At 32.9% G+C, this 21,155-nt stretch overlaps 4 protein-coding genes across 4 annotated transcripts; 1 reads left to right on the forward strand and 3 right to left on the reverse strand.

The window, feature by feature from the left end:
• Positions 1-481: 481 nt before the first annotated feature.
• On the reverse strand, positions 482-2,879 carry LOC125205282 (11-beta-hydroxysteroid dehydrogenase A-like). The gene is made up of 6 exons (XM_048104123.1): positions 2,667-2,879; positions 2,396-2,588; positions 2,088-2,173; positions 1,294-1,425; positions 1,057-1,221; positions 482-878 (listed from the first exon to the last, which is right to left on the reverse strand). The coding sequence occupies exons 1-6, from the start codon at positions 2,850-2,852 to the stop codon at positions 588-590; spliced, it is 1,053 nt and encodes a 350-aa protein (XP_047960080.1). The 5' UTR covers positions 2,853-2,879; the 3' UTR covers positions 482-587.
• A 1,676-nt stretch (positions 2,880-4,555) lies between these two features.
• Positions 4,556-5,790, reverse strand: LOC125201831 (HVA22-like protein e). Its single transcript, XM_048100093.1, has 5 exons — positions 5,647-5,790; positions 5,518-5,544; positions 5,297-5,419; positions 4,877-5,057; positions 4,556-4,771 (listed from the first exon to the last, which is right to left on the reverse strand). The coding sequence occupies exons 1-5, from the start codon at positions 5,691-5,693 to the stop codon at positions 4,751-4,753; spliced, it is 399 nt and encodes a 132-aa protein (XP_047956050.1). The 5' UTR covers positions 5,694-5,790; the 3' UTR covers positions 4,556-4,750.
• A 2,558-nt stretch (positions 5,791-8,348) lies between these two features.
• LOC125206644 (palmitoyl-acyl carrier protein thioesterase, chloroplastic-like) lies at positions 8,349-11,328 on the forward strand. Its single transcript, XM_048105916.1, has 6 exons — positions 8,349-8,746; positions 8,821-8,954; positions 9,460-9,573; positions 9,975-10,152; positions 10,558-10,626; positions 11,009-11,328. Exons 1-6 carry the CDS (start codon positions 8,429-8,431, stop codon positions 11,237-11,239), a joined length of 1,044 nt encoding a protein of 347 aa, XP_047961873.1. The 5' UTR covers positions 8,349-8,428; the 3' UTR covers positions 11,240-11,328.
• Positions 11,329-16,866: 5,538 nt separating this feature from the next.
• On the reverse strand, positions 16,867-18,565 carry LOC125201937 (heavy metal-associated isoprenylated plant protein 7-like). Its single transcript, XM_048100237.1, has 5 exons — positions 18,415-18,565; positions 18,124-18,322; positions 17,812-18,023; positions 17,641-17,728; positions 16,867-17,513 (listed from the first exon to the last, which is right to left on the reverse strand). Exons 1-5 carry the CDS (start codon positions 18,421-18,423, stop codon positions 17,104-17,106), a joined length of 918 nt encoding a protein of 305 aa, XP_047956194.1. The 5' UTR covers positions 18,424-18,565; the 3' UTR covers positions 16,867-17,103.
• Between the last annotated feature and the right edge of the window lie 2,590 nt (positions 18,566-21,155).

The following is a 21,155-nucleotide window of genomic DNA, read 5'->3' on the forward strand; positions in this document are numbered from 1 at the left end:
GTTCAAATTGTAACTTGGATTTCATTTTTAAATATTAAAAATAATTATTTTAACTTCTAACTAACTCTATTTTGATAATAAAATAGAGAACATTTTGTTATTAAATATTTGTACAACATCTATTATAGTTTTTCAAATTCTATTGCACAGTCCAATATTCATTTTATAGTAGTGTTACATTTTACACCAAACTCTGAAAAATCAAATTGCTAGAAAATGGAATTTAAATTATAGTACCATTTATCTAAAGAAATAGAAATTCATAATATTATTTTTACCAAAATAATGAAATTAGTCAAAAATAAAAAAGTAACTGATATTAATTTTTGAGTAACTAAATTTTATATATACTACTACTACTCTACTATTTATTATTGGAGCATTAAAATACCCGGAATTTTTTTTGCTGAGAGTCTACCCAGAATGTTGCTTCCTCGGACTTTGATGATGATTATAAGCTCAAGATATGCGATTTTAGGTCAATTTAGAAAAAAAGATTAAAAATCCATGATCTGAACAAGTCTACATTATTGAAAATACCCATGATGTAAATATTATTGAAACATGACATGTAAATGGATGTCTACCTAATCTCTCTTAGGCTGTGCCACATAAACCGACTCCGGATAGAGCAGACTCTTAGCTCCGCTGTAGTCCACAAGCTTCTTACTAAGTGGCTCAGCATCCGCGGACCCCGGATTCCCGATGTAAAACAATCTATACATCCACTCCAACACCTCCGGGCAAAATATCTTCCACAGATAAGTCATCCTGAACCACCTCGGCTCCGTCAGGTACCTCTCCCCCCTCACCGCACTCCTCACTATCGCCTTCGCACAGCTATCCGCCCTCTCAATCGGAATCACGCTCACTTGCACCTGCACCTCATAACCACCACCGGTTATAAATAATACTACTATAATGTGGAATACTACAATAAAAGACTAATAGAGAAAATAAAAGGAAAATTTTAATTTTTTTAGAGAAAATTAAAGACTGAAAAAATTTAAACTTTTCTTTCAATGTTTGATTGATGAAAGTAGATACACAACTTACATCTCTTATGTCCTGATCAACTTCGAGTCGGCCACCCTTTGTCAAGAATTTGCCCTGAGTGAGTTCGGATTCTATGAATCCGGGTGTGACTAGGGTTATGCCTATCTCCGGTCCAAACTCCACCCGTAGTGTCTCGAAGAATTGTGCCATTGCCGCTTTGCTTGCCTGCAAAGGGTAAAATAGTCTATGAGATTTATATAATGGTTCCATTTTATTAGAGTGATGTGAGATACTGACGTTGTAAAAACTCATCCTGGGTGCAGGCAGCCATGATGCGGAAGACGAAAGCACCACGACTCGGCCTCTACTGTGGCGAAGATAGGGTGCAGCAAATCGAGTCATGTATACAGACCCCCAGAAGTTTACATCCTGCACCACACCAACAATCAGTTACTTATTTTCCCATTCCACATTCGTTGAATCATTTCGAAAATCAAAATATTCCCTTTCTATGAATTTGGTGATCCTTCATCAGAAGATTGTCCAACGAAAACACAAGATGTCCCAACTTTCCTAAATAATTTCTTCTTTTATCTAAAACCAACATTTTAATCTTTCATACTCTAAAGATTACCCCTCTAAATTGTGATTTATCCTTTTTTTGGTCAAAAATCAACATTTTTAATTCTTCCAATTTAATTTGTTATCTTTTTTCAGTCATTACTTTATTTATTCTCAATTTTAATGTCCATCTTTAAATTTCATGTGTCCACTTAGCTCACTAAGTACCATTTTCTTAAACTAATCATGTCCAACACTTGACACTTCACTTAGAGAACACTATTCCTTCAATACTATGGCAATTGTATTTTATTGTTCACTTAACTTTATTAATCATCTCATTTTTTTCTCTCCTTTTCTTTACCAATTTTTACATTAAAATCCACCAATTTTAGATTAAAACTCTGTGTCTGCGTTTGCACTATCAAGACTATTTTATGGACAAATGCAGTATATCGCACAGAGAACGAGATATGGACGAGGGAGTATTTGTTAATATACTAAAACTTAAAATAGTAGTACTTTCTTACCATAATTGCTCTGAAATCAGTAACATCGTCGACTTCTTCTAGCATCGCAACTGATGTCACTCCAGCATTATTGACCAGATGATCCACTGCATTGATCAAGTTAACTCATTACTAAAACACACTCTTATGTCTCTAGTGTGCGTGTATTAACATAGTGATAGAGTGACCAGAGTCCATTACCATTACCAAAACACACTCATGTGACGCGGTCTTTAAAATTTATATTTACCATTACCATTAATTACCAAAACACACTCTGCGACGCGGTCTTTAAAAAAAAAAGTGAAGAAGAAAAGAAATAATCTTACGCCTTCCAAAATGATTCATAGTTTGATCAACAACCCTCCTGCAGTCGTCGACCTTGGACACATCAGCGCGAATAACCACGACCTCCGGCGATCCGAGATACCGCGCTGTGTCGGCCACCTCCTGCAGGCTCTTGTCTCTCCTCGCCGCCAGAACCAAGCACGCCCCCTTCTTAGCATACTCGTATGCAAGGCTCTGCAAATTCAAATTCAAATTCAAATTAATTACTAGGGAGTATACTTTTGCAATTAGGTAGTTGGATTGGATAATTACTTCGCCTATGCCGGAGGAGGCGCCGGTGATGACGACGACCTTGCCGGAGATGTCTTCGGCGAAGAGGGCGCCCAAGATGGAGAGGAAGAACTTGAAGATTTGGAAAGGTGGGAGGAAAAGCATGAGGGAGAAGTAGGTAACTGGGGGAAGAGTTAGGTTGAGGAAGGCGTGGATTAGTTCTAGCATCGTTGCAATTTGTGGAGAATGATCGGAAATTGGAGATGATGATGATGAGTATATATATGGGAGTGATGCATCATGCATGTTTGGAGAATGACACGTATTTTGGTGCATGAAGCGGTGCCGTTTCCCAATCCCAAAACTCATCTTTCTCTTTCTTTCTTCATTTCAAATTTCATTAATATTTCAAATTATGGTGTATTTATCATCTTCTAGCTATTTCAAAATCAAGACTTTCAGATGTTTATAATAAAATAAATTTATCCTATAAAAAAATTATTGATTCAAGGACAAGGCAGACAAGTTGGGTAATTTTTAATTTGCTGATTACGAGGGATGACAAAATATTATAGTAGTAACACGTGAAAAATAAGAACTCTAGTCTGTTGATATTGTTATTGTGTTTATTTATTTTGGCCAATTAAAATAATCTGGCCCAAGGTAGTTCCATATTTTGGAGCTATCATAGCCAAAGCCCAATATAATTAGGTCATGGATGGGCTTGGATTTTTATTATTAAGTAGTTCGGCTCAACATAGAACCATCTGTATCTTGGGCCTGACGGGCAGGGCGAGATATGGATCTGGACTAATTTTCTACTAAATATGCTTGGCCTATTCAATATTGTGTTTTATTGGTTTATTTTGCACTTTCTTAGGATAGTTTTATAATTAGTTTATTTTGTTTTGAGGATTTTTTTTGCAATTCGTGAAGATTTTCTTGAATGACTAGAAGAGCGGAGGGGTTTAAGTGTAAGAAATAGGGCTGGCAAAACATACCGAAATACCGAAATACCGCACTTATCATACCGAAAAAATACCGAAAATACCGAATTTTCGGTATACCGCACTTTTCGGTACGGTATGATACCTTACCGGTAGATTAAGGTACGGTAAAGGTATGGATTTTGCATATACCGCGGTACACCGCATCATACCGCAATTACGGTATGTACTGCAAAATTACGGTATATACCGTAAATAAATATATTTTTTTAATATATATATTATTTATAAAATTATAATATTTATATTTTTAAAACTAAAGAAAGATTAGAGGCATAATTGTAAAGCAGTAGCAAAATTCATTATTCTGTCCTAATTCTAAATCTCAATTCTTCAATATTTTATATATCAAACAGGTATGATTTGCGGTATACCGCGGTATACCGCAACACGGTACGGCATACCGAAAATATCGGTAAGATAAAGGTTTTCAAATTTTGACATACCGAATTTTTGGTATACCGCAAAAATTTGGTAAGGTATAGGAATGGCATTTAGTCATACCGCAATTTACGGTACGGTATGCGGTATGACATTCTCGGTGCGGTATACCATACCGTGCCAACCCTAGTAAGAAACTTATGGACATGATTGTATTGTCTGGAAAGAGGGAATTTGTGTGAGATTTTATTAGAGCAAATTGCCAAATGAAGAGGGAATTTGATTGCTGGTATTATAGCAAATGGTCATATGTATAAGTATAATCACACCTGATTAAGTTTTAGTCAGTGTCACGTTTTTTCAAAACAAATTACGCATAAAATTGGGTTATTTGTGAAGCTAAGAAATTTTGTAATGATTCAGTTTTTGGATCATGTGAGCAATCACACCACAGACAAATTCTTCGTCGATCCAATCATCTCAAAGTAGAATTTGGAACTTGGAAGAACAGAGAGTAGAAATCTTAACAGGCAACAGCCACTCTAATTTACAATGCACCCATCAACTAAAATTACTAAATTAGGTTCGTTTCATACATACAATACACAGCAGCTCAGAAAAAGAAAAAGAAAAACAAAAAGAAAAAGAAAAAGAAAAAGTGAAAAAAAAAAAAAAAAAGACAAGGTGAAGAGGAAATTTAAAATCAAAGTCAGTTTGTTTCTTCTCCTTCAGTATTCACTAGTAAGCTTCCTGCTCTCCCTGTGTCAAACACAAATTCCCATAAATCAATCCAAAACAATTACTACTACTGATATTATTACAGTACACATTTTTAACATTTTTACTAGTACCAAGTAGGAGTACCTTGTTTGTAGCTACATAATCTACAAATTTGCTCTTGCCCTTGGCCTGACGTGGGCCCCCTCCATATTTATTGATGAGCTTTTCTCTAACAAATTTCTCATATATGAAAGCAGCCCCTCTAAACTGTGGTAGAACCAACCATGCCACAAATCCTAGCTTCAAATCGTACCATATCGGTATCCTGCAATTTTTTTTTTTTTTTTTTTTTATCTATCAATTAGAGCTGACAATTTCTGACATCAACACAAAAATCAGACACGAAATTGATCCGATAACAACACAACCAACATTTGCCGTGTCGCATCAGGATGGTAGTGAGATCCATATAATTAATTAATAGTGTAATTAATATATGTAGTAAAAGGTTCGAAAAAATAGAAGTTGGATTATTTTTAGAAGACGAGAAAAGTTTAAACATACCATTCCAAAAGAGGTTGGATTAGCATTTCCATAAGAGTGAGAAAGGAATACAAAATCCAATAAGCAAGCCACTGCTCATCATCAACTTTTGATGTGCTCTCAATTGCCACAACTGATGCATATCTGAACAAAAAAAATTACCCAACACTCTCATCAAATTAACTGATTTTAAACATTATACAAGAAATCCGATCTTGTTCATAGACTAAAGATACACTTACAATGGGTAGAGTAGCATCACCCCTGGCCTGAACCAACATTGACCAGTAAATTCATCAACATATTTGTCATTTTTACCATAGTGAAAATGGGAAAAATACAAAAATATGAAATTAAACATATAAAGTTACCCAGCCAAAGAATGAAGGTAGGTGAGCAAAGTCCAGAAACGATTCATGCTTGTATCTTCACTTCACACCAATGAACTAAAGTAGAGTAGTATTTGTTTTGAGTTGGAAAAGTGATTTATAAGATTGATTTTGTCTCTGTTTCACTCTACTTTTTATATGCACATTCTAGAGTGTGGATTGGGACAAAATATTAAGGTGGATAATTACCTCATAAATCTCTTCACGTCTATAAAATAATTAAATACTACTATAATTAAACTTAGGGACACGTGGCGGATAGACAAGCGGCATCAGATCTGCGATTTAACGTGGCAAACGATGTTTAGCACCGCCTGTGTCAGTTCAAAATTTACGAGTATTTTGGTATTTAGTATCTTAATCATTTATACTAAATTTAAATTTACTATAATAAATATGATTTTAATTTTATATTAAATTTTTAAAAAAATTCTTATATTATGTCATTTTTATTTGCAAAACTAAAAAAAAAATTAATTTTGTTTTAGTATAATCTAAAATAGGTTATTTTTGTTCAAAATCAAAATAAAATTAATTTTAGAGCACCATTGAAACTAATTACCTATTTTATGGAGTATTATTATTTATAGTAAAATTAACTTGAACTCCAGTTTATGTAGGAATGGGAGAGTAGTACTATTTAATCAGGATTTGACATTAGATTAATTTAGTAGACCATGATGATTTCTTCATTCCAAAGAAATGAAAAGCGAATTTGGTTAGAGATTTGTGGAGAGGGGCTGTGAGTTCCCAGACAGATGCCACGTGTTGCAGGAGTCGATGCAGAAGGTCGGTGACACGTGGTTTCTTGTGCTTGGCAAATCTAATCTAATTGTAATGATTTTTGAACGGAGTTATTTTCTTCCCATGCTTTTTATGTTCTTGTATTCACTATTTGTCTACTCGGTGTAGTTCGCTTTTAATTCTCTTTACTTCGTTTTAATTGGGGGAGTTTGGACATTTAATATTTCAATTATATATTCGAGTCAAAGTTTAAATTACTCCCATTCAATTTTAAGTCTGCAATTTAAAATATATTTAGTGATATATGTATATAAATTGTACTACATACACAATCAAACTTTTTCAACATTTATCGTTAAAAATTGATTTATAAATATTAATTTATCTAAAATAAAGTACATATTAATCATTTTTTAACAATCTAAAAAAATTGAAATTTTAACTTAAATATATAAATATTTAAGAAATTGTTTTTACTAAATATTGTGTAATTAATTCGAATCAAGCTCATATTAATGTACTATAAATTTGACATAAACTTTCATAGTATCATTTATTTTTTATTGCTACATAATAATATAAACAAATAACAAAACTAATTCATAATTCAACTCAATTAAATCCAAATTTTAAAAATATTATGTATATATGCAATTTATGTATATTTATCTTTAATCCTCCATTGTTTAATGGGCATGAGTCTTATTTTTATATATATATGGAAAAATAATAATGGGGACACCATTGATCTACTGTAATGCCAGTATGCCACCATCACATAACTTTGAAACGATTACATTGTATAGTAGCAATGTATTTGGATCCTAAATATTTAATTAACATTAATTTTGTAAATTCAAGTTTTATCGGAAAGTAGTGATGGGGACAACGTCGGTGGTCGACATATAGCAATAGATGCCTCCATCATCTTTGAAACAATTATGTTATCAAGTTCTATCCAACTAGTTAAGATGTATATGTGTAAAATTCAATATAACTTAATAGAATTGTGACATTTTTTGTTTATATTATGTGTAGGTGTTGTTCGAATTATATACCCCACAGCACGCATTGGAGAACTGCCAAGGGATGACTTCCATCGGCCTCCGACCCCACCGGCATCCGCACCCCTGTCCCATCTCAACCCGGCCGCGACGGCTATCTTCCCCATAGAGGAGCTCTGTAAAGTTTTAAAATCCCTTCAAGGATGGGCTAAAAGTTGATATGGGCCTTAGTTATTCTATTACTTGTGTTAGTTAAATTACAGCCCATTGGGCCAGACTGTAGACCAACCCACCTTTCATGTAATTGCACTTAGTCCTTAAAAAATCATATGCATCTTCTTAAATCAGAACAATATGAATATCACTAAAATCACAACATTATACAATTAAACAGAATAAAATAAAATCACACACAAGAAAATATAATTAAATATCCTAATAATTTCAATAAAGAAAAGAAAAAAAAAAATTGCCCTATCTCTTTGACTAGATCTTACTGGATTTAACAATGGACGTTCTTATATCACGTACGAATACACTCACGACGTTGTTGATACTCTCGGAATAATAATATAGGCACACCTTGATTTTGAGTCGTGCCATTGTAAAAAAAAGTAGAAGTCATATCCTTTTTTACAATTATTATATTGCGAAATATGATGCGCACACACATGATATTGGTAAACTCATAATAGTCACACATCTGATCATAACCAATAATTAATACACACCCCAAATTGATTCATTGAAATAAATAAGGACAAATAAAAAAGGTTAGGAAATTAAGCGTCCAAACTCAATGTAGTTTCTCCTCCACCCTCAAATAAGTTGTTCAACACCAAACGCCCATTTCTTTCTTTTTACAACCTTCCACTTCATCAAACGTAATCCAACTCCTATGTTAATTAATTCCTTGTCAAATTAGGATTAATTTGAGTAGATCACCTACATTATTAATTGAAAAATCCAAAACTCTCCACCAAATTGGAATGTTGTGAAGCAAAGATTAGTAGAAAATGATGGCTTCCATACAAACCGCGGCCGCGGCCCTCCGCCTCCGCGACAATCATTCAACGAGCGTGGGCCCGGTCCAGTTCAACCGCGGCTGGAGGAGGAGCGGATGCGTGAAGATGAAGGCGAACAACGTAAACATGAGGATGACTCACACGCCTTTAAGGGATAAAGGCGGGGAAGCGGAGGCGAACGGCGGGTATTTGCTAGGCGGGTTTTTGGCGGAGGACCGGTTCGTGTACCGGCAAACGTTCGTTATCCGGTCTTACGAGACCGGACCGGATAAAACCGCCACCATGGAAACACTAATGAATCTGCTGCAGGTGAATTAATTAATCACGTTTTGCACGTGCATGTCATGATTTTTCTTACATGTATGCATGAATTTGGATTGAAGGAGACGGCTCTGAACCACGTGTCGAGCGCCGGGGTGGCAGGGAACGGCTTCGGCGCGACGCGGGAGATGAGCATCAGGAAGCTTATCTGGGCTGTCACGCGTATAAACATCCAAGTTGATGAGTATAGCTCTTGGTAAATTTATCAAACCCTATATTGATTGATTGTGGAAAAAAAACCCTAGAAAAGGGCTATCTTTTTCTTTAATTCGAATATATACTCTTTTAAATGATTCAAATCATTACTAAAGACTTTGTTTAGTTGACATTTTTGTAATACGTTGACATCTAATCATCCAGATTATTGTTTGGAGCTTGCATGATATAATATGTACTCCCTCCGTCCACCATTAATTGTCTATTTTTGTTCTAGCACGGGTTTTAAAAATATAAAGTAAAGTGGGTTAAAAAAGTTAGTGGAAATATGTGTCCCACTTTTATTTATTAATTTTATAATAAAATGTGAGTGAAATAAGTTAGTGGAATGTGGGTCATCCTTACCATTTCTGGTAAAAGTGAAAGTGGACAATTAATAGGGGACGAAAATGACAAAAGTTGACAATTAATGGGGGACGGAGGGAGTAATTTGCATTTATTTACCCCTCTAGATATAGATATATAAAAAATGATTGGTGTCGCAGGGGAGATGTTGTGGTGGTCGACACTTGGGTGGATGCAGGCGGTAAAAACGGGATGCGCCGCGATTGGATTATTCGAGACTACAACACCAACAAAATCATAAGCAGAGCCACCAGGTACGTACCTGGCGGGCTACAACAGAAATTGTCCAAAAAAACCATAAGATTTGGTCGTCTCTCAATTTAAAAACCATTAAGTTTTGATTTGTTCACTATTATATCCCATGGCAAAAAAAATATGGCCGTCTATGTGTAATGTATTGTTTTCCCGAGATTGGATGACACCGATTTCCTTATGAATAGACAACATCGTTTTATTCACCGACGACGACTTCTACATATGTTTTCATACTACAAAATATAATTTCACCAAACTTTTTCGCCGTTGAACAAACTCATGTGATCATGTCTGAAGTTTAAGGTTTTTCCAATTGATTTTTCAAAATTTGGGATAAATGATCACCAAACTATATGGCTTTTTATATATGCAAGAACTGAAATGGTAATAATTTGTGCAGTAATTGGGTGAACATGAATAGAGAAACAAGAAGGGTAAGCAAAATCCCAGATGCAGTGAGGGAAGAGATACAGCCTTTTTACCTTAACAAGGTAGCAATCACACCTCAGAATTCCGATACCCATAAAATTGAAAAGCTTACCGATCAAACTGCTCAAAGAATCCACAATGGTTTGGCTGTAAGTTCAATTTCTTGATTAGTACTCTATTCAGCCCTCTCTCTATATAAAATAGATCGAGGAGAATCGTCTTATCGATTAAATTGCATTTCATTATCTAATTTATTATATATATATATATATATATATAAAAGGATGTGATCATATCATAACTCATATTTATGGTGATAACCTAATAACCCTCATTTTATGGAATAAAAGTATCATTTTATGCATGCTGAAAAAATATTATTTTATCGTGTATAAATATCATTTTTAGTAAAAATGATACTTTTGACTCATAAAATGATAGGATTATTAGGTTATCACATAAATATGAGTTATGATATGATTGCACCCATATATATATATATATATATATATGCTCACCCAATATGTGATTCATATTAACGCAAATTAATGCAGCCACGATGGAGCGATATGGATGCAAATCAACATGTAAACAATGTCAAATACTTCGGCTGGCTCTTGGAGGTAATATCCACATACTATATATAATTCCACTATTAAATATACTCTTTTGTTTGCCATTAGATGCCTCGTTTTTTCTTCTTTGTTCAGCCGCTAGGAAATACTACTATTTTATTTCATTTTTATTATTTTATTAATTTTACTATAAAACACTGCCAAAAACACGAGCTTAGCGATCGAATATTGTATCATGGTGGTCGATTAGAGGAACAAGTCATTTACCAAGTAGTAATTTATTGGTCTTGTACTCAGTAAGTGCTCTTGCAAGTACCGTAAAGCCAATTACCGAGCAAATAGATGTTTGGTAATTGCTCGATAAAACTGCGGTACCGAGCAGGTTCGGGTATGTTTTCAAATTTATGTATACATCATTTTTGGGTGACAGAGCGTGCCTATAAATGTGCTTGAAGACTACAACATGACGTCGATGACCTTAGAATACAGACGGGAGTGTCGACAGTCAAACCTCCTCGAGTCGTTGACCACCATCACAGTCAACGGAGAAGACCAAAAAATGTTAGAATGCACACATTTGCTGCGCATGGAAGAGGATAAGGCTGAGATCGTTCGAGCAAGATCGGCCTGGCAGTTCAAAAAACCTCGTCACAATATCTAATTTTTTTATTTTTATTTTCCTTTAATTTTTCTGAATAAATGTTGCAAATTATTTGTATTACAAGTACTCTAAACTCTCCATATTTTTTCATATTAATTTGATTACTTGGGAATATTGTCAATAATTTGTATTGCAAATTATGTACTGTATGGAAAGTGAAAAGTATTTTTTATAGTTAGTGGTTATAGTAATATGATAATTATTTAAAGATTATTATAGTTATACAGGAAAAGTAAATAAAAAGAAATATAGACAATATTACCTAAGGACACAAAAATAGACGCGATCACTTGCGTGAGAAAATTTGAAAATAATCATAATTTAGGATGCAATATAAACTGTTTGAAAGTTGATCAGGCCAAATTATTTCAGTTTTATAGAAGTATATATCTTTTATATAGATTATATTTGTATTTTCTACTTTTAGTTGAGACAAAAAAAATGAAGACATTTTTAAAGTATTAGTGACATATTTAGAAATATAAATCAGCATCGTTGCATTAAAATGGGTCCTTGGCCGATTTTTTTAGTGAATAGCCTACAATATATACTAATTGCACCACAACAAATTGTTGTAGCAGTGATTTTGGAAGAATTGTAAGTCAACCAAATAAGTGTCATAAAAAAAATGAGGCGTGATTTAGAGATATGATGTCTCAATGCCATGATGCCCCTATGCTTTTTTGCCATAAGAATAATTCATATATGGACTAATATACCCTTATTTCAAAAGAAAGGAAATTAGATCCGTTTGAATATAAAAGGAAAGTCCAATCAAAGCACATTAATTATTAACTTTCAATAACTTTGGGGAATTATAATTAAGTCGTTAATAATCCTCTTTAATTTTGCATAATATAAAAGGATTTGAATTGGTTTACCTTCAAATGAAAATTCTTATTTTATTTTATTCAAACACTAATATAAAAATTAACTTTTCAATTGAATTGTTCATCTAATGGTAATCAATAGCAACTAATTATTTTATTATTAGATAATTCTTAAAATTCTAAATTATAAAAATAGTTATACACATATATATTAATTTCTTAGTATTATTATCAAACAAAATAATCAAGTCTTTTGATCTAACTATTTTATGGGTATTAAATCACTTTTAAAATTTGACTTCTTAGTAGTCATCCACGTCTATTTATTTTATTGGTATTAAAAACTTACTCATTTAATAGTCATTCATAATAAATTATTTTATTATTAAAGAATTAACTTTATACCATGAAATTACTATGATTAAATAGACGGAAAAGCTTGTGATTATGTTTTTTCAACGATATTCAACGTAATGTTCCAAAACTTAATGAATAAATTATGAGAGAGAAAGAGAAAAAATTAAGAACAAATTTCCATAAATAAAAATGATACTACTAATTACAGTGAATGGACCAAAATGACATAACCAAAAGAATTAGTATTTTTATAAAATTATTAATGCATTAGAATTTTTAATTTTTGAAAAATATTTATTTTATTATATTTTCATTTTCAAACAAAAGAATAGGTGAAATTGATAAAATTTTTCTTATACTTTTATCTTTTGTATTATAAAGGGATTACAAAAATTTGAAGTGAATTACATTTAAAAAATTATAAAAGTGTGTAACAAAATGTGGGTCACATTTCTCTAATATTCTAACTTCTTTAGGTATATATTTTTATTTTAATTCATATCTTCCACATTTATATATATTCCATAGTTAAGCTAGCACATCCTTATTTAAGATTATAATTAAAATTCCATTATGCACATAGTTGCTTTTTTAAGATGTAGGGGCAAAATGGTAGATGTAAAAAAGTGTGTAACAAAATGTCGGACATATGTTTTAAGAAAAAAACAAAAAAGTGTTTGAATGTGTAATAAATAAATATTGTAGTGGATGTTGGGACCCACTTTTAATTGAGTGTCTAATAAATAAATATTGTAGTGGATATCAGGACCCACTTTTAATACTTTTTTATTAATTGTACCCATTTTTAACAATTTGTAGGTATTTTTTATTAATTTATCTCAATCGGAACTCCTAAAACGGGACGTCCAAAATTTATCAATCGGGACTCTTAAAGCGGGACGGAGGAAGTAATATAGTTATAAGATTACAATTTTAACCTCATTATGACATTATGGCTTGGAGACATTATGTCTCTAAAACATTTTTCTAAAAAAGTAATGACACTAATATAGTAATATAAGAGGATGTTACCAATAAATGTAGCAGAATTATGTAATTTCAGATTATTCTACTATATTCAGTTTATAGATCTTCTAATGGTAGTTGCAAAATTTCAGGCTTTAATCATTTCGATGAAAAAGCTGATTTTCATCCGGTAGTTCGGATTCATTGTCTTTAATTTTGGAAAAAATTTGAGGTTCATATAGTCTAAATCGAGCGAAAAAAACAAGATGAAACTGGGATTTGTCATTCATTCATCCCATCCTGTTTCTATATAGTTTACTAATTTAATAGTCTACAACATATATTAGTAAGAAAAATTTATTTGTTCGAGTTCGGTAAACAAACCAATTTCCATCACATGAAAAATGTGACCATCGTGTTTGTTAAATATCAAGATCAATGTCTAACCAATTCATTAATAGAAATACACCACGTTTAAGGCAAAACTTAAAACTATTCTTTTTGTCTTCTAAAAGATTCCAACACTATTTAGGAGTAGTACTACTAATTAAAACTCCTTCTGGAAAAATTGTACAATTCATTTTTTTAGCCTGAACCCAAAACCAACCCATAGCATTTTATTAATTTACACATATGTTGATAACTCCGAAATAAATGAAAATATATTCAGATTAATTAATTAGTGTTTATATAACTGTATATCATGTCAAACTGGATTGACTTCTATTGTTATGGACCATGACAAACTGGATTGCCTTTCTTGTATCTTGCTATTTTATTTATTTGTTTTAATGAATAATGATTGTGTGTTTATCTTCGAGTTTGGTGTTGCTCATGAGTTGTTTTTCTTTTAGCTAATCTTTTGTCATACTTTGATTGACCTTCTACTATTTTGAGTAGTTGATTTTTTAGGCTCTTGAATAGTCTTTGATATATCGTGTGCTGCTTAGAGTGTCCACGGTGGGAGGGTCGCGGCCCTCGACCCGGAGGTGGCTCAGGCGCGGCCGCCCACTGCTAGAGGTGCGAGGAGGCGCGGCGGGGGTAGGGGGGTCCCATGGGAGAGGCGCGTGCTCAGCCCAGCCGATGCCCTTGGGCGCGAGGCGCGACCCTCTACTGCAGGGGGCTGAGAGCCACGGCCCTTGGACTTCCACCGTTGTGGTCGCCAAGTTTTTTTGGGAAGGGCCAAGTTTTGGTGGCTTGGGCATGCCGCCACAATTGGACACCCTTAGACTTTCTTCTTAACAAAGTTAGGACTTTTATTTCATACTATATCACACTCATTAGTATAAGACCTAAATGTGAAAAAAACCCATAAAGATTAAAAGTTGAGGGTGAATTTGATGTGGTCCAATGGTAAGTAAAAATTAGGGAATTCCGAAAAGTAGGTAACGAAATGATTGAGATGCTTTTGTATGATATATATGGATACTGTCATGCATGTGAAAGAGTACAATCACAAGTTGGATTATAGTTAAACAGCTTATTGCATCATAACAAATTCTTAAAGATTCTTTCGTATTTGTACTAAAGAGTGGGATCTCTCCTTTGTAAATAAAGGGAGAGGTTGGCTTGGATTCTATCTTTTGGATAAGAGACTTTTATTGAAAAAATTCATTAGATACAATTATACTCCAAGATTGGGGTTGCATCTAGTGTTCTATAAAGAGTGACTAAATGTAGATTACTCAAAAAATTATTGTCAAAGTTATGACCTCAAAATGTAGAATAGATCTCATATCATAATAAACTTTTGAGTTGCCTCTCTTGTTATAGCAATTAGGAGTAGGGGAGCATCATAGTCGAGGAGCTATAATATATAGTATGATGACCATGATGATTATGATGATGAAAATGGATGGACGTTGATGAGTCCATAAAATCATCATAATTCAGAGTACTTAGAACCGATGAATATGAATGAAGTAGCAATATGAATGAAGGAGAGGTGGTCAAATCCAAAATATGCAATTATTACTGAGAAGAAAATTTGTTAAATATTAGTACTACTAGTATGTTACTTTTTGTATTTATGATGTATGTAACGCCCATATTATAATACTATTTACGGGCCTTTCTAAAAAGCAAAGTCATTAATTATTAACTGTAAATGTCACTTGGAATATAGGATAATAATTGGGGGATATTCTATTCACAATATATCCAATATTCATTTTGCTATAACTATATGACTAAAATACTAGTAAGATTATTCTGGCAGGAGCTGTCTATAATTGTAGGAATGATGCTCAAATCATAAACTGACATATGTGATTAGGCAAAATACATATGTCTTTCTTCTTTTAATTTTTTATTTTATTAGATACAGTATAAATTTTTTTATTTGAGCAAGTATTTGTACTTTTATATTTAATATTATTATATTCTTATTTAATAAAATTGGTCATTTTCGTTATATATAAAATTACACATCATCTATTCATTTAAATAAATTTCACATAATATCTTAGCTGGATATTTGAAATAACTATTATACAAAAAGGCTAATATTAAAGTTCAAACAAAAAAATCTTCTTCGTTTTGCTATCTCCTTCAATGAATTTATTTGGATGTATAGTTGAGAGAGGTTGTCAAATAACTCAACAATCCTATTGCGTTTGGTTTATTTTGATTCATTAGAATTAGAAATCACTACCGACTCTGCTCATTTTTGTTGGGCTCATGAACGTGTATTTCATAGATTTTGCTTTAATTTAATTTTTGTATTGCAGAGTATAATCTTTCTTCACCTCCTATTTTCAGCAATCGAGTTCATTCTTTTAGCAAATTTACAATTTATTATGGAACTTAATTTAATCATAAGGATATTATTTAGATAACCAAAAGTGAAGGAAAATCATTACATAAGGTTCCAATAAAGTAAAAAAATAATAATACAAGGATAGTTATGCTGAGAATTTGATGAAACAAAAAATAAAAACATAAAGATCTCCATTTTATCTATTAAAAGAAATGTAAAAAAACAGACATGAACATTAATGATGTCAATGCATATTGATGAAAAAACAGATATGAAACAGAAATTAATACCAAGAAAAGCCTGCATTTACTCATTATTTCTATATGCATATTTCGAAAAATAACATATCATTTGGGATTCCACCAACAGATTTTTGAATAGACTACCAAAAACGAACACAATATATACACATATATACTAGTATCAAAAGAGGTACTAATAGAACCTAACGAATTTCGATTCCTCCTAAATTTCAGGGTTAGATATAGTTTATGACAAAAACTTTATGGCTCAATTGTAAAAATGATGAATCCAACTTAAAAAATATAAAGAAATGCCATCTTTTCACTTAAAAGTTGTAAAATAACCGATCACTTTCACCAAAAACAGTAAACTTTCAGGCCATTTTTTATGTTTATTAATATTCAAAAATTTGCAACCAGACCAAAAAAGCACTTAAGCCAAACACTATATACAACTACAGGATCAAGTATAAGTTAAAAATAAAATACTAGTATTATTGAGAGCAATTATGCGACAAACATTATAAATAAAAAGAAGGTACAAAATTCTTGCAAAATTCTACAAATCTTACTGTAGATTTATACTATGCATTACTGAATACACCTTCCAAGACAAGGGAGCACACACCAAGACATATGTTGCCCACAGCGAAAGGTCAGTCTTACCCCTCAAAACACTCTTCCCATTCTGCCCCTCACCTTCCCCCAAATTTACATGACCACACATGCATTTGGATTCTCGTCGCTGAACATCTGCGTTTGAGCATTCATCTGCTCGTGCACGTATCTATGCTGCTGGTAGAACTGCTGCGGGTAGTAGTTGTAGTACATCTCGTTCTTCCTCAGCTCCATCTTCAGATCCTCCTCCTCCGCCGCCGTACCAGCCTCGCCGGATTTGCTCTCCTTGCCGTCCTCCTCCGCTTTCTTAGCGTCGGATTTTTCTCCGTCCGATTTCTTCTCTTCCTTCGGCTTCTCCTCCTCTTTCTTCTCTGGATCCACCTTCACGATCGCCGCGTGCTTGCCGGTTTTTTTGTAGACGTAATCGGCGAGGGCTTTCGGCTCCATCATTCCTTTCACGGTGACCTGTGAGTTCGCCAGATTCGCCTCTGCGCTTTCAATTCCTGCAAATTAAATTGATTTTGAGTTGAATTGCTCTTCAATTGACCTAGATTCTCTCTCAATTAATCGAAATTGAAGGAATTTCAGAGCTTCAATGGCGTGAAGATGAGAGAGAGAGAGAGAGCGCACCTTTCATTCTGAGAATGCGCTTTCTGATTTCCTGCGCACAAGCATCGCAGTGCATATAAACCCCCAACACCACAGTAATCACAGAAGGCTGCAACCAAAATTGAAACCAGAGCTCAAATAATGAATCTCACCAACAAAAAAACTCAAAAATCGATTTGAAATTGAACTTACCTCCTCCTTTTTCTCCTCAGCTTTGTCCTCCACCTTCTCCGGCGGCTTCTCCGGCTCCTCCGGCGGCGTCGGAGGCTTCGGAATCGGAGAAATGAGCTCGACATGGCGGTGGCTCTTCCGCTGCACTCGCTTGAAAACATTCATCGGATCTGCCCTCTCGCCTTTCACCACCACCTTACTCGCTCTGCAATCAGTTATCACATTCTCAACTCCTGAAATTAAAAAAAAAATAGAAAAAAATAATTAATTAAACCAATTCAAAATGAAAAACTAACAGTTCTACGTGAAATCAAATTCAAATTAAATTGATACCTTCAAATCCTTTGAGACACCTGCGGACTTTCCTCGCGCAGCCCTCACAGTGCATGAACACCTTCAAAACGATTTCCTGAGGCGGCGGCGGCGCCTCCGCCTCTTTCTTCCCATCCTCCGCCGCCTTCGGAGCTTCCTCTTTCTTCTCCTCCGCCACCGCCTTCGGAGCTTCCGGCTTCTTATCCTCAGCTGGCTTTTCCTGCACCAAATTCAAAAAAAACAAGTAAATAACCAACAAATTTGTTGGATATATACAAATATATTATAACAGAGAGAGAGTGAGAGAGAGACCTCGCCCATTGGAGAGATACACCTCGAGTGCGTGTAAATTACACACAGAAATGAAGCAGGAGAATTGTTTGAGTTTATCAGATCTAGAGGCGGGCTGAATAGGGGTGCGTCATCACTATCACTGACGTGGCTCTTATATAGTACGTGGAGTGGTGTGGTTCGAGAAGGTTCGATTGCTCGAGATTAACTTGTCCACTTTTCTTATCCCGAATACTATATTATCCGGAGATGTATTTTAATTATACAAAGGGGAAGAATCATAACTTCATAGGAGTACTATTAATTTTACTGGATATTGTTATTAAGTCGAGTCATATTTATTCAACCGAATAACATTAATAGGAGTCGGTCGGATAAATCTAGATTAACTTGTCGAATTTATTTATCTCATTGAGTTTAATTTTAATTATACAAAGAGGAAAAATCATAAATTTGTAAGACTATTATTAGTTTTACTGGACATTGTTACGAAATTAAGTCGAATTATATTTATTCAACCGAACAACATTCATAGGAGTCAGATTATGCAAATAATCAATCATAAATTAGTATGTGTAATTGTTTTGACTAGCCATTTTTGGTGGCCGGTGCACATACCTTTTCACCATCTTATCTAGTAATCTACTTCTATAGTGAAATTTGGAAATTGCTTCTGAATTTTGACCTACTGTTTTCAATGTGTCGTGAATAAATCGAAAAATCTGATTTTGATGGGTAATAAATTATTGAATTTTATAAGAAAGTTTTATACTCGTGTAGTGCAAAAGAGGTGTTGGAAATTCTGAATTAATGAGGTTCAAATCTCTACTGCTACAACAATTTATTTGATGATGAAGATAACAAAAATAGTGGGATCTGACATGGAAAAATTGGTGTGTTATTACTGCAAGTAAATCTCAATGATATCTCATATCTCAAAGGAAATAGTGGTCTGTCAATGACGTAGGAATTAATACTACTCAATTTATTACCTATCCGTTGTGATGGGTTAATGTATCACACCAAAATCCATAAAATAAAAATTTTGAAGTAATTGTTGTTTTATGGGTTAATTATGATCGAATATACTCCTATTTAACTTTTTTAGTGATTTTATAATTCTAATTTTAAAAATATTTTAATTATATATCTAGTTCTTAATATATACGTAAAAAAAATTTGTATTAATTGTATATGTTTGAGTTAATGATCAAATATATTTGGCCTATAGGCCTTTAGTGAGTTTATAGTATTAATTAATTTTTTAAAATTTATCAATTTATCTCGATTTTTAATATATTAATTCTATTCTAATTGTTTCATCTTATTAATTCTATCTCAATCTTTTCTAATTTATTATACATTTATACTTACTAATTGAAATTTTATTCCAACTACGAGATGTGACGTGGTATGTCAAAACAAATGATACTCTCTTCGTCCCAACTAAATTGAGTTAAAGCTTTTGGGCATAGAGATTAAGAATATGCGTAGAAAAGTAAGTGGGATGATGAATAAAATGGAAAATATAAAGAGAGATAAAGTATGTGATAAAATAAAGTAAGAGTAATTGGATGTTTTGGTTTATGGCAAAATAGGAAACGACTCAACTTAGTTGTGACGTCCCAGAAAAGAATACGACTCAACTTAGTTGGACGGATGGAGTATTAATTTTTCAAAAAAATATAATGTATGCAAAAATTCACTCAATTTATTATACTTAAAAAACAATTTTTTATATGAAAATATGCAGTGTTATTTTATAGATTAAATAAAAAAACAAAATAATAATACAATATAACTTCTTACTATGTTCTAATACAATTATTTAATATTCATTTACTATTCAACTAAAGTAGATATATTTTGTATAAGAGCAATGATAATGACGATTAACGTCTGCCCAAAGCATGCCGCTCGGTATTGGCTGAGACACTTTGGTTCAATCTGGGGCTTAACCTATATCAAGTTATTTTTAATTTTTGACATATTAATGAATCATTGCGTAAAAGCCACAACAATCACTAAAAATATAGTATAAAAATTATTCTCGAAATTTCAAATATACAACTCCTATCAAAACAATTACTATTTGTATGCACTGTTACTGGAAAATATGGCATTGCAACGAACAATACATGTAATGAAAGATGATTTTAAATGTACATAGATCCAAAAGATAGAGATAAACACTCTATGAATTTGATATAAAACTTGTAGTGTTATTTAATTTTAAGATTGTTTTTTATCGACTATAATTAATTTATATATAAGTTTCTATTTAATAAAATAATTCTCATTTTCTATTAAAATATTTCGCTTCTTTTTTTTCTATTTTCATTTTATAAGTATTTGATAAAACTTGAGGTGATTATTTATGTTAAGATGATTTTATATCGACAAAAATAATTATTAGATATATTTTGGGCGTCAGACTCTCGACAACCTACCACAGTACGCAGTAGGCAATAGTTGATGGGCCATGGAATCATGCTTCCTGGTACTTATTAATTTTATTATTTGGATGAAAATTCACTATTCATTTTATTATAATGTTTTTATTTAAGTAGGACCATATGTATATAGATACTGATTTTACCTCAATTATTATGACAATGGTTTCCCAGTTCCGGAAATACCCATATCCACAACAGGAGTATTTCTTTTATAATTTTTAATTTGTGGCTTTTTTATAAATTAGCAATTGATTACTCCCCACAAAAATACTCCATAAATATGAATATAAATCTACGACTCATAAC

This window comes from Salvia hispanica, chromosome 1, assembly GCF_023119035.1.
Source record: "Salvia hispanica cultivar TCC Black 2014 chromosome 1, UniMelb_Shisp_WGS_1.0, whole genome shotgun sequence".
Lineage (NCBI taxonomy): Eukaryota > Viridiplantae > Streptophyta > Magnoliopsida > Lamiales > Lamiaceae > Salvia > Salvia hispanica.

Excerpts from the sequence above, each read along its gene's own strand:
- LOC125205282 (XM_048104123.1), bottom strand. The coding sequence starts at position 2,852 with ATGCTAGAACTAATCCACGCCTTCCTCAACCTAACTCTTCCCCCAGTT. Across the intron at positions 2,174-2,395 it reads TATGAATCATTTTGGAAGGC|TGGATCATCTGGTCAATAAT; the intron begins GTAAGATTATTT and ends TGATCAATGCAG. Across the intron at positions 879-1,056 it reads TTGATCAGGACATAAGAGAT|GTGCAAGTGAGCGTGATTCC; the intron begins GTAAGTTGTGTA and ends TATGAGGTGCAG.
- LOC125201831 (XM_048100093.1), bottom strand. The coding sequence starts at position 5,693 with ATGAATCGTTTCTGGACTTTGCTCACCTACCTTCATTCTTTGGCTGG. Across the intron at positions 5,545-5,646 it reads TACCTTCATTCTTTGGCTGG|GCCAGGGGTGATGCTACTCT; the intron begins GTAACTTTATAT and ends ATGTTGGTTCAG. Across the intron at positions 5,058-5,296 it reads ATCCAACCTCTTTTGGAATG|GATACCGATATGGTACGATT; the intron begins GTATGTTTAAAC and ends AAAAAATTGCAG.
- LOC125206644 (XM_048105916.1), top strand. The coding sequence starts at position 8,429 with ATGATGGCTTCCATACAAACCGCGGCCGCGGCCCTCCGCCTCCGCGAC. Across the intron at positions 8,747-8,820 it reads CACTAATGAATCTGCTGCAG|GAGACGGCTCTGAACCACGT; the intron begins GTGAATTAATTA and ends TTTGGATTGAAG. Across the intron at positions 9,574-9,974 it reads ATCATAAGCAGAGCCACCAG|TAATTGGGTGAACATGAATA; the intron begins GTACGTACCTGG and ends TAATTTGTGCAG.
- LOC125201937 (XM_048100237.1), bottom strand. Across the intron at positions 18,024-18,123 it reads GTGTCTCAAAGGATTTGAAG|GAGTTGAGAATGTGATAACT; the intron begins GTATCAATTTAA and ends TTTTAATTTCAG. Across the intron at positions 17,514-17,640 it reads GCGCATTCTCAGAATGAAAG|GAATTGAAAGCGCAGAGGCG; the intron begins GTGCGCTCTCTC and ends TTTAATTTGCAG.